The sequence below is a fragment of the Rhinopithecus roxellana genome, chromosome 8, assembly GCF_007565055.1.
Source record: "Rhinopithecus roxellana isolate Shanxi Qingling chromosome 8, ASM756505v1, whole genome shotgun sequence".
NCBI lineage: Eukaryota > Metazoa > Chordata > Mammalia > Primates > Cercopithecidae > Rhinopithecus > Rhinopithecus roxellana.
In genome coordinates this window covers 99,601,703-99,614,119 of record NC_044556.1, presented here as the reverse complement: position 1 = coordinate 99,614,119, position 12,417 = coordinate 99,601,703, and the positions used below count along the sequence as shown (strand labels likewise).

At 39.7% G+C, this 12,417-nt stretch overlaps 1 protein-coding gene across 5 annotated transcripts in view; it reads left to right on the top strand.

Moving 5' to 3' along the window:
• Positions 1–12,417, top strand: part of ARID4B (AT-rich interaction domain 4B) — a 162,102-nt gene that overhangs the window by 31,300 nt on the left and 118,385 nt on the right. Inside the window, exon 3 of one of the 5 annotated variants that reach the window (XM_030936486.1) lies at positions 2,774–2,831. The exons of the other annotated variants lie outside the window; for them this stretch is intronic. Coding sequence (XP_030792346.1) covers positions 2,826–2,831 — 6 coding nt within the window. The 5' untranslated portion in view covers positions 2,774–2,825. The remainder of the gene's footprint in view (positions 1–2,773; positions 2,832–12,417) is intronic. 5 annotated transcript variants of the gene reach the window in all.

The window sequence follows — 12,417 nt, the reverse complement described above, 5'->3', positions numbered from 1 at the left end:
TTTTATAATAATGAGTTGGTGTCCTAGGAACCCACTAAAATGACCAGTAAATTTTTTTCTTTCTTTTATTATTTTTAGTGTTACAGATTTTTATGTATGTGACGTGTTTCAATCCATTGTAGTTGCTGTTTTTCATGTTTCATTTGTCTCATCTTTGGCCAATTGGAACCCCTTCAGATGGGTTCTTTTGTATTCTTTTGAATATTGTCCCATCAGTTTTCAATAACTTACTCTCTTTCTGGCACAAGGAGTATCAGGTTCACTTTGTACATTTCCTGCTCCACATCTGGAATCAGCTATTTCTTCAAGGAACCCTCGTTGCTGAGACAGTAATGACATCAAATATATATATAAAAAAGAAAAGAACGAGGAGCCCTGGTTTTCTCAAGTGGAAAATGGTTTTTAGAGATCACAATATGGCTGGGTGTGGTGGCTCACTCCTGTAATCTCAGCACTCTGGGAGGCTAAGGTGGGCGGATCACTTGAGCCCAGGAGTTCAAGACTAGCCTGGCCAACATGGCAAAACCCTGTCTCTACAAAAAACTCAAAAAAGTTAGCCAGGCATGGTGGTGTGTGCCTATAGTCCCAACTACTTGGGCAGGTCATCTGAGTTGAGATTGTGCCACTGCACCCTAGCCTGGGTGATAGAGTGAGACCCCCTCTCCAAAAAAAGGGAAGAATAAATTTTCAATTCATACTGATATTTCCAGTTTTCATGAAAAATTACAGAGGTTTTGTTTATTTTGTGATTTATTTACTTATTTTTTGGTGAAAAATATGTCTATTTAGTGTTAGCCAGCTGGGTTCACTTTAGATGATCCCAATTTTGTTGGCAACATCATCATAATCAGGAACCAGTAGAACATGGATCTTCTTTCTATCAGGCCTGATCAGGGTGTTGATCTTGGCTATGTCAGTGCCACAGAGCTTTTTCTTAGCCTGTTTGATCTGGTGTTTGTTGGCCTTGACATCCATAGTGAACACAAGAATGTTGTTGACTCTCTGTTCTTTTCATGGCTGACTCAGTGGTCAGGGGTAACTTGATAGCATAGTGGTCAAGCTTGTTTCCCCTGGACTGGGCCACTCTTCCAAGGATATTTGGGCTGTCTCCAGAACAGCAGCAGTGTCTTGGGCTGTCTTTAGGTGGGTGACGTGAAGATCTTCTCTTTTTTTGTGTGGCTGTGGATACGGATACCGTTCATCACTGCTGTTTCAGTGTTCAGAGCCTTTGGACCTTGGGAGAACAGGGATTTCCTTCTTGGCCTGTGATGCTTTCTTGATGAGCACAGCCATGTAACTTCTTTTATAGTTGTGTCCTATTTTTTTTTTTTTTTTTTTGAGATGGAGTCTCGCTGTGTTGCCCAGGCTGGAGTGCAGTGGCACGATCTTGGCTCACCATAACCTCCGCCTCCCAGGTTCAAGCGATTCCCCTGCCTCAGCCTCCCGAGTAGCTGGGATTACAGGCACCCTCTGCCACACCTGCTAATTTTTGTATTTTTATTAGAGTTGGGGATTCACTATGTTGGCCAGGCTGGTCCCGGACTCCTGACCTCCTGATCTGCCTGCCTTGGTCTCCCAAAGTGCTGGAATTACAGGCGTGAGCCACCGCGCCTGGCCTTTTTTTTTTTTTTTTTTTTTTTTTTTAATTGAGATGGGATCTCGCTTTGTCGCCCAGGCTAGAGTGATCTCGGCTCACTACAACCTCTGCCTCCCAGGTTCAAGCAATTCTCCTGCCTTAGCCTCCCAAGTAGCTGGGATTACAGGTACGAGCCACTATGCTTGGCTAATTTTTGTATTATTATTAGAGACTGGGTTTCACCATGTTGGCCAGGCTGGTTTCGAACTCTGGACCTCAAGCCTCCCAAAGTGGTGGGATTACAGACGTGAGCCACCATGCCCGGCCTATATCATTTTTTATCTTATGCTAAAAATGTTGGTTCCTAACAACATTAACATTGTATTATACATATAATACATATTAGCTTTGAGATAACAATACCGTAATGTAGTTTGAGACTCCTTTGTCTGTCTATGTCCTTAGGCTGTATTCCAGTAGGGATGTAAGCTCAGAATACTTTTTAAATGAAAAACTTATAAATTTTAATAAAAAATAATATTTTAAATAAATATTAATATTTAAGGTACTTGAAATAATAATTCTCTCTGTGTATTTATGTCAGCAGTTGAAAATGGAACATTTACTTCAGTTTTGTTTTCGTTTCTAAGGAGTGCTGTTTATGTTTTTTGAGTCGGATCTGCTCCCCCTGACTGGAGGGTCAACCGTCATGTTCCCGGGTTTCGATTGTAAAATAGTGACACTGGTATTCAGACGGGTTTAATGTTGAGCATATTTTTAAAAAGATACAGCCGGGCACGGTGGCTTGCGCCTGTAACCCCAGCAATTTAGGAGGCTGAGGCGGGCAGATAACTTGAGGTCAGGAGTTCAAGACCAGCCTGGCCAACATGGTAAAACCCCATCTCTACTAAAAATACAAAAATCAGCCGGGTGTGGTAGCAAGCGCCGGCAATCCCAGCTACTCAGGAGGCTTCAACCGGGGAGGTGGAGGTTACAGTGAGCCGAGATCACACCTCTGCACTCCAGCCTGGGCAACAGTGAGACTCTGTCTTAAAAAAAAAAAAAAAAAAAGGGAAAAAAGATGCTATTGGTTTGCATATCATTATTCTGCCCATATCCTATCAGTAACTAAAGAGGTATTGTTTTACTGTATGTTTTTACTTAAAATTTAATTTATGCTTACATTAATTTTTAAAGGTTCAGATTTGAAAGTCCAGTGTAAATTTTCCAGGTGGCCAGACGGTACTAGATGTCAGTAAGTAATTCTTGTTTATATATTGCATTTTAGAATTTTAAACGTTTTACTGGGTTTTGAGCATATTGTATGTCATTAGAAGGCAACTGGAACTCCAGTTTTAGAAACTAAGATTATGATGTCTGCAGATGATCAGTTTTACTCCTTGTAGTCCACCCCTCCAATTAGTTAATAACTATTTTAAGATGTTTTACAGGCTAATATAGTGAAATTTCTGACATAAAGTCAGACTTCCAGATTACATTGCTCAAATTTGCCAAACCAGGCATTTTTCTGGTGAAGGAGAAAGGAATCTTTTCCTAAAAGTCTGGTATATATGTATTTTTTGCTTAATGCCTAGTTACCATGGAAATAGATGTTAGAATCAGCTCTTAAGTAGGTAGGTAGTGACAAACTGGCTGTACTGTTGAATTGGGTTGCTAGACCGTATTTGGCCCTTTCCTGCTTTCATCATTCCACCTTCTCTTTCATTCTTTTCTTTTGGTTTCTGTGCTTTTTAGAATATTCTATATAGTTAAACCCAAACTTGACTTAACCTAGGTTTGGGCAACAGTTTGCTTTTGCTTACAGTTTATACTATCTATAGGTAGACATTTTACCTCACATTTACATATATATGGTATAAGTAGATAATTGTACTGACTTGGCACATCAGCTGTTAATGCTTTTAAGAAAGGTCTGGAAAGACCTGTAACAAGTTAATAGTGTTGGTTTCTAGTGGGTGACAGTATAGAAAATGTTTAAAGTCTGCTTTGTGAAATTACAATGTTTTGCTTTTAAAATGAGCATGTACTACTTCATTATATAAAATTTTTTTAGTTGTAGAAGTTTGTGTTAGTGATTGGTATTTAAAATATAGTAAAAAATAAGAGAGGAAAAATGGAAATCCTCTCGTAGCATATTTTTTTTGGCATTAACTTTGACGTTTGTGTGATGTTGATGTTTAGTTACTGTGCTTTGGTACTGAGGATAGCAACACCTATGTCATAGTGTTGCTGAGATTACATGAGATTACTAAAGCATAATGCTTGGCACAAGGGGAACAGTTAATAAAACAGGAGCTCTGGTTTTTGTGGATCTTAGATTTGCTGCCCTGTAGGTAGTATAGCTGTACAGGAATGAGGAATGTATTGTGGAGTCTTAGAAGAGCTATCTATGTATTCATTTGAATCCACAACCTTCCCTTGGAGCTTTTTTCTTGACTGTGTAGTTCTACTTTAGCTTTTCTCTTGTGTCAGTATTATTTCTAGTCATTTCTAGTTTTCTGCTCAGCAGAGACTTTGGGGTCCATGTTGTTCCTATTCTGTTACTGTTACATAAAGGTAGATCTATAACTTTATCTTGTTAGTAATCAAAAAAGTTAAATTTGAAGTTTTATGCATATTTTGGATGAGTTTTACTTTACCCAACCTTTAATTTGGTCATGTGATTGAAAAAAAGATTTTTTTGGGGTACATTTTCCAGATATCACTGTAGATGGAAAATTTGGATTTTTTTTTTTTTTTTTTTTTTTGAGACGCAGTCTTACCCTGTCCCCCAGGCTGGAGTGCAGTGGCATGATCTCGACTCACTGCAACCTCCTCCTCCCAGGTTCAAGCATTCCTCCTGCCTCAGCCTCCCAAGTAGCTGGGATTACAGGCATGAGCCACTGCAACTGGCTACTTGTTTTGTATTTTTAGTAGAGATGGGGTTTCACCATGTTGGTCAGGCTGGTCTTGAACGCCTGACCTCAAATGATCCACCTGCCTTGGCCTCCCAAAGTGCTGGGATTACAGGCGTGAGCCACTGCACCCATTCAAAACTTGGAATTTCTAAGAACCTTTATTAATTTATAAATCAGTAACATTGGAATTGAATATTTAAAACTGCAGCTGTTCCCAGAATATTGAGGATGCAAAGTTTCTGTAGGTACAGTTATTCACAAAGGCAGACTCTTGGAGACAATCAGGATGATTGCAAAATTATATGAAATATAATATGTAACAAAATGAAGAAGCAGACAACTTACATTATAAGGTATATCTGTATTATTGAAGTCCAAATATCTATTCTAGTTTAATTTTTTGAATATTCAAGCATATGGCTGAAAAGTTTTTTTTTTTTTTTTTTTTTTTTTTGTTTTTTTTTTTTTTTTTTTTTGAGACGGAGTCTCGCTCTGTCACCCAGGCTGGAGTGCAGTGGCCAGATCTCAGCTCACTGCAAGCTCTGCCTCCCGGGTTCACGCCATTCTCCTGCCTCAGCCTCCCGAGTAGCTGGGACTACAGGCGCCGCCACCTCGCCCGGCTAGTTTTTTGTATTTTTAGTAGAGACGGGGTTTCACCATGTTAGCCAGGATGGTCTCGATCTCCTGACCTCGTGATCCACCCGTCTCGGCCTCCCAAAGTGCTGGGATTACAGGCTTGAGCCACCGCGCCCGGCCTGGCTGAAAAGTTTTAAAAAATACATATAAAAGAATATAGTAAAAACCCTTTCATCCTGCCTTTTACCTCCATTTGTTGAATTTACCTTCTTTCTGTACAGTCATTGTTTTCTGTGTATTGTTTCCACACACAGAAAAGCAAACACAAGTTTGCTGTCTTACTCCCCTATCTCCCCTACCCTTTACTTTCAGCTTTTAAATTATACATACTGTTCTGCACTTCTGCATTTTGTCACTTAACACATCTGGGAGATGTTTGTGTTACTAGTACATAGAGATCCCCTCATTTGTGGGTGTTTTTTTGTTTGTTTTTGCTTTTTTGAGACAGTCTCGCTATGTCACCCAGGCTATTTTTTAGTATTTTTTGTATTTTTTAATAGAGACAGGGTTTCGCCACATTGGCCAGGCTAGTCTCAAACTCCTGGTCTCAAGTGATCTGCCCACCTCAGCCTCCCAAAGTGCTAGAATTAACAGGTGTGAGCCACCATGCCTAGCCTTGTGTGTTCTTATTAACAACTTTTATTGAGGTATAACTTGCACACCAAAAAAATTAAACCATTGTAAGTGTAAAAATCAAGGAATTTTAAATTCATTTTAAATTACATTTTTATTTTATTTATTTATTTATTATTATTATTTTTTTGAGACGGAGTCTGGCTCTGTCGCCCAGGCTGGAGTGTGGTGGCCGGATCTCAGCTCACTGCAAGCTCCGTCTCCCGGGTTTACGCCATTCTCCTGCCTCAGTCTCCCGAGTAGCTGGGACTACAGGCGCCTGCCACCTCGCCTGGCTAGTTTTTTTTGGTAATTTTTAGTAGAGATGGAGTTTCACTGTGTTAGCCAGGATGGTCTCGATCTCCTGACCTCGTGATCCACCCGTCTCGGCCTCCCAAAGTGCTGGGATTACAGGCTTGAGCCACTGCGCCCGGCCTGGGCAATTTTTTAATGTTAAATTTATCAGTATTTTCTTTTATAGCTCCCGAACTTTGAGTTAATTTACTATTTGAAGTAAGTGATACATTGAATTCCCTTCCAGGATTGTAATTTATTATGTCACTTTGAATGTAGCTAGACTTTTGTCCAGACTTACTGACTTACATCTGTGATGAATAACTTTGAACATATGTTATCTCACACATGTCCAAGTATATCTATTGAATGAATTTGGCGGTTTATTCCTGGGGCCAAAGTTGTGTGTTTTTAATTTTGGTAATTATTGTCGAATTGAATAAATGTATCTTTCAAGGCTGTTAAGATACTGCATTGCTAATAACTGGTGCAGAAATTAATGGTAATTTCTGTTTAAGATGCTGGATTGTTAAACTCCTCTAGGATTAGAAGTTTGGTTGAAAACTTCTTTTTTCATTATGTATTGGCCTTTAAGGCACTAGAATTACACTTTAGAAATTACACTTTAGAAATTCTCCCAAATTGGGAGAATTTGGGTTATGTCTTAAAAAATGTTCATGTTCTTCATGCTCCATTTTAATACCTACCCAGAAGCAGCCCGTGTACAGGTGCACAAGGAAGCTGGCATGAATATGTTTGTGGTTGCCCTCTTTTTAATAGTGAAAAACAGAAAACCACTTAATATCACCAATAGAGGACAAGGTAAATAACCATGGTAAATTCCTACAGTGGTTATAGCACAAAAATAATTCGACAGCTTGTGTTTACTGATGTAGAAAGATCTCTAAAACATTTTTTAAATGAAAGAAAAGTTGAGAGACAGTGTATTAAATGTAGTACCAATTATGTAAAAATAGATTCACAGAAATGTTATTAAATATGGATACATGTACATGTATGTAAGTGAAGGTCTGGAAAAAACATGGAAGAACATATGCCAAAATGAGAATAGTGATTATTAATGGGAAGGGTTTGGGATTGGGTGTAGTAATTTAGGACTTACTTTTTTTTTTTTTTTTTTGAGATAGAGTCTCACTCTGTTTTTCAGGCTGGAGTGCAGTCTCAGCTTACTGCAATCTCCGTCTCCTGAGTTCAAGCAATTCTCCTGCCTCAGCCTCCTGAGTAGCTGGTACTACAGGTGCCCACCACCATGCCTGGCTAATTTTTGTATTTCTTTAGTAGAGAAGGGATTTAGCCATGTTGGCCAGGCTGGTCTTGATTTCCTGACCTCAAGTGATCCACCCGCCTTGGCCTCCCAAAGTGCTGGGATTACAGGCATGTGCCACTGTGCCCGGCAACATTAATGTTTTATTAGTTTTACAAGGACAATATGCTCATAGACTGTACAACTAAAAGCCAATTTAAAATTTATTTGGAAAAAATACATTGTTTTGTACGTAGGTCCCTGTAAATGCAGGGTAAGACTGGAAGAATACCCTGAGTAAGGAGACAGTAATTATGTCCACGAGGGATGTGGGAACAGAGAAGATAAAAGGAGACATTTGCTTTTTGTATACTTCTGTATTTTTATAGTTTTATAAAGCAAATGAATTCATGTATTAATTTGTATCCTGAAGAAAGGACTCAATTCTTTATGACCAGGAATTCAAGTAAGAGTATCTCATTTTATCAAGTTCTTTTAACAGTACTTAGTGAAAATAGTAGCTGCCAGTTGAATTACTCGGTAGAGAATAAAGGTGTCAATAGAAATAGTTTACTAGTTTGCTGATAATTAGGCATTAATTTGCTTGATGTGATGCATGTTTATTACTTCAGGGCAAGTAGAAAAATAAAAATAAGTAGATTCTTTCTCATATACCATCATGAACACTAGTAGTTTCTGATACATTCAGACGGTACACACAGTGAGACTGTTCTTGCCCTGTAGCCTCGCCTGAAATTTCCTTTTGTCTTCTTCTTTGTTACTACAATCTCCCCTGCAGTTTGGGTGTCTCTCTAGTTCTCTTTTCTTTGTTTGCTAGTCCGGGATCAGATCTGCTCTTATGAAATAGAAGTCAGCAGTGAGGAGAAAAAAAAAATTGTTTTTTCTGAAACGGAGTCTCACTCTGTCGTCCAGGCTGGAGTGCCGTGGCACAATCTCGGCTCTCTGCAGCCTCCACCTCTTGGGTTTAAGCAATTCTTCTGCCTCAGCCTCCCGAGTAGCTGGGACTAGCAGGTACCTGCCACCACGCCCGGCTAATTTTGTATTTTTAGTAGAGACAAGGTTTCACCGTATTGCCAGGCTGATCTCTAACTCCTGACCTCAAATGATTCACCCATCTCAGCCTCCCAAAGTGCTGGGATTACAGGTGTGAGCCACAGTGCCTGGCCAAAAGGTAAAATTTTTAATCCCTTTATTCAGTTAGTCACCGAATGTGAGAATGTCTTTACCCAGTTCTTCTGTCTCCATCCCAGCATTAGTGCAAGCCATGGTATCTCGTTCTAGATTAAAAGGTACCAGATTCCTAACTGATCTGTCTGATTCAGTTTTGTATTTGTATATTGGAATCTGTTTTTTACATTGCAGCCACAGTGATCTAAGATGTCAGATAATGTAGCTGTTGCTCATAAAACTTTGTAGTGGTTCTTCTGTTGCTATCAGGCCATGCTTTTCCTCTGGCTATGGTCATTAATAATTGTGGCTTTCTATATTGTCAACTTTCCTCATGCACTATAGCTCTTTTCCAGAATCTATATTGTTTCTTATTTCAGCCAGTTGGAATTCTTTTCCTAGACTATGAGTCATCCTTCAGGTATCCTTCTCTGAGATCCTAAGATAGATTTACATCCTTCTTCGTGCTCCTTTTGTGCAGAACCTGACCATAGTAGTTATCTTCATATAGTAACTTAACTGTTTAACTGATTCCTCCACTATACTCCATGAAAACAAAAACAGAGTCTTAAATCAAGTCTCTATTTCTTAACCAGCACCTGATACATTGTAGGCTTTAGTTTAAATGTATGAATGAGGCTGGGTGCGATGGCTCATGCCTGTAATCCCAGCACTTTGGAAGGCCAAGGTGGGAGGATCACTTGAGTCCAGGAGTTTGAGACCAGTCTGGGTAACATAGTGAGATCCTGTCTTTAAACATTTTCAAAAATTAGCTGGGCATTGTGGTACATGCCTGTAGTTCCAGCTACTTGGGAGGCTGAAACAGGCTAATTGCTTGAGCCCAGGAAGTCAAGGCTGCAGTGAGCCACAGAGGTCAGCTTGAATAACAGAGGGAGACCCTATCTCAAAAAAAAAAAAAAAAAAAAAAAAAAAAAACCACAAAAAACCCCAAAGCCAGAAACAAATGTGTGAATGAGTGGTTAACTCAGTCATTTTTTCTCTCATATCATTTTTTTCTCTTGTTCTTTCCCTACCTAGTAATTAATAGGTTGTGACTCAGTTTGAAAAACACTTGTATAAGGAATCCTGATTTACTAGTTAGAACTCTCAGAATGAGAACTCTCTGCAAGATTGATCTCTAAATATTTAGTAATTTTTTATTGTTGTTAATGGTATTGTTTTAAAAATTCAATTTCTGATTGTTGCTAATGTATAGGAATCCTATTGACTTCTCTATATTGTGTATCCTGTGATCTTGCTAAAACCACCTATTGGTTACAGTAGCATTTTTGTAGATTCCTCTGGATTTCCTTGGTAGCGGATCATGTTGTCAGTAAAGGCAGCTATTATTCTTCATGTCCAATTCAAATATCTTTTCTTTCTTGATTGCATTGGCTACGGTCTCCAAAACAATGCAGAATAGAAGTGGTGAGGTGGATATCCCTGTCTTGTTCTTAATTGTAGGGAAAAGCATTCAGTCTTTCACCATTAAGTATAATGTTAGTTGCAGATTTTTCATGGATGCCTTTTGTCCGATTGAGGAAGTTTCATTCTGTTCCTAGTTTGCTGAGAGGTTACATCAGGAGTGGATTATGGATTTTGTATTAATAAAATGTATTTTCTGTGTATATTGAGGTGATCTTTTTTTAAGTTTGTTGATAGGTTAATTACATTGATTGACTTCTGAATTTTAGAACAATCCTCCATTTCTACAATAAACTGTACTTGGTCATGATATATTACCTTTTAGAACATATTGTTGGATTCTGTGTGCTAGAATTTTATTTAGAATTTTTGGGCTGGGCATGGTGGCTCACACCTCTAATCCCAGCACTTTGGGTTGGCTTAAGTCCAGGAGTCTAAGACTAGCCTGGGCAACATGACAAAACCCTGTCTCTACAGAAAATAAAATTTTAAAAAATCAGCTGGGTTTGGTGGTCTGCACCTGTAGGTCCCAGCTACTTGGGAGGCTTGGGAGGCTGAGGTGGGAGGATCACTTGACTTCAGGAGTTGGAGGTTGCAGTGAGCCAAGACTGCACCACTGAACTCCAGCCTGGTTGATAGAACAAGACCCTATCTCAAAAAAAAAAAAAAAAAAAAAGAATTGTTTGCATTTGTGTTCATGAGGGATATTGTCTGTAGAGATGTGGTTTTGCTATGTTGCCCAGGCTCGTCTTAAACTCCTGGCCGCAAGCAGTCCTCTCATCTCAGCCTCCCAAAGTGTTGGGATTACAAGGATGAGCCGCCATGTCCAGATGGTAGTTTTATTTTCTCATAATGTCATTATATATCAGAATAATGCTGGCTTTGTAGAATGAGTTGGGAAGAATCCTAAATTTTAATTTTAGAGATGGTGTCTTGTTATGTTTCATAGGCTGTTCTGGAACTCATGGGTGGGCCCAAGGGATCCTCTCATGTTACCTTTCCAAGTAGCTGGGATTATAGCCGTGAGCCACTGTGCCCAGCAATTTTTTATTTGAAATAATAGGCCATAATCACATTATGGTTTTAAAGATCACTTGTAATAGAAACGTAACAGACAAAAGCCAGTGAAGTGTATGTAATTAAATTTCTCTGATCAATTCATCACATTGCATCATCAATTTTATAGGATACTTGGAGAGCAGATAATCTAGGCCTTGAAGAATTGTTTTTTTCCCCAGAGGTGGAGTCTCGCTCTGTCGCCGAGGCTGGAGTGCAGTGGCATGATCTCGGCTTACTGCAGCATCTGCCTCCCAGGTTCAAGTGATTCTTCTTCCTCAGCCTCCCGAATAGCTGAGATTACAGGTGCCTGCCACCACACCCGACTCATTTTTGTCTTTTTAGTAGAGACGGGGTTTCACATGTTGGCCAGGCTGGTCTTGAACTCCCGACCTTCAGTGATCCACCTGTCTCAGCCTCCCAAAGTGCTGGGATGACAAACGTGAGCCACTGTGCCGGCCTGGCCTTGAAGAATTAATGGTGATTTGTTTTAAATGTAGAAGGAGGCCGGGCATGGTGGCTCAGACCTGTCATCCTAACACTTTGGGAGGCCGATGCAGTCGGATCACTTGAGGCTGGGAGTTTGAGACCAGTGTGGCCAACATAGTGAAACTCCATCTCTACTAAAATAAAAAAAAATTAGCTGGGTGTGGTGGCGCATGCCTGTAAACCCAGCTACTCTGGAGGCTGAGACTTGAGAATCATTTGAACTGGGAGGCGGAGGTTGCAGTGAGCCGCAGTTGCGCCATTGCTCTCCAGCTGGAGCAAGACTGTCTTGGAGAGCGAGACTGTCTCAATAAATAAATAAATAAATAAATAAAGGATTGATTTCATTTTCTTTAGGGCCTGAGTTAATTGTTTCTTAAAAGTGTCAGCAAGAAATCTTAAAATTGACTGTCTTGGCCGGGCGCGGTGGCTCACGCCTGTAATCCCAGCACTTTGGGAGGCCGAGGCGGGCGGATCACAAGGTCAGGAGATCGAGACCATGGTGAAACCTCGTCTCTACTAAAAATACAAAAAAAATTAGCCGGGCGCGGTGGCGGGCGTCTGTAGTCCCAGCTACTCAGGAGGCTGAGTCAGGAGAATGGTGTGATCCCGGGAGGCGGAGCTTGCAGTGAGCCGAGATCGTGCCACTGCACTCCAGCATGGGGGACAGAGCAAGACTCCGTCTCAAAAAAAAAAAAAAATTGACTGTCTTAAGTAAATGTTAAATAATAATACTTAATATTAACAATTTTATAATTTAATAATGAACATAAAGCATTTTATTTGATTTTAACATTTTCTAGTTATTAAAAAACTCGGGGTAGAAAGTATGGAAAATCCAGAAAATCAGGTAGGAAAATGATCACTCATAATTCAGACGTTACAGAGGTAACTACTATTAACATTTTAGTATATACTTCCAAATCTTTACCTGTGTGTTTCTTTTTTTTTTTTTTTTTGAG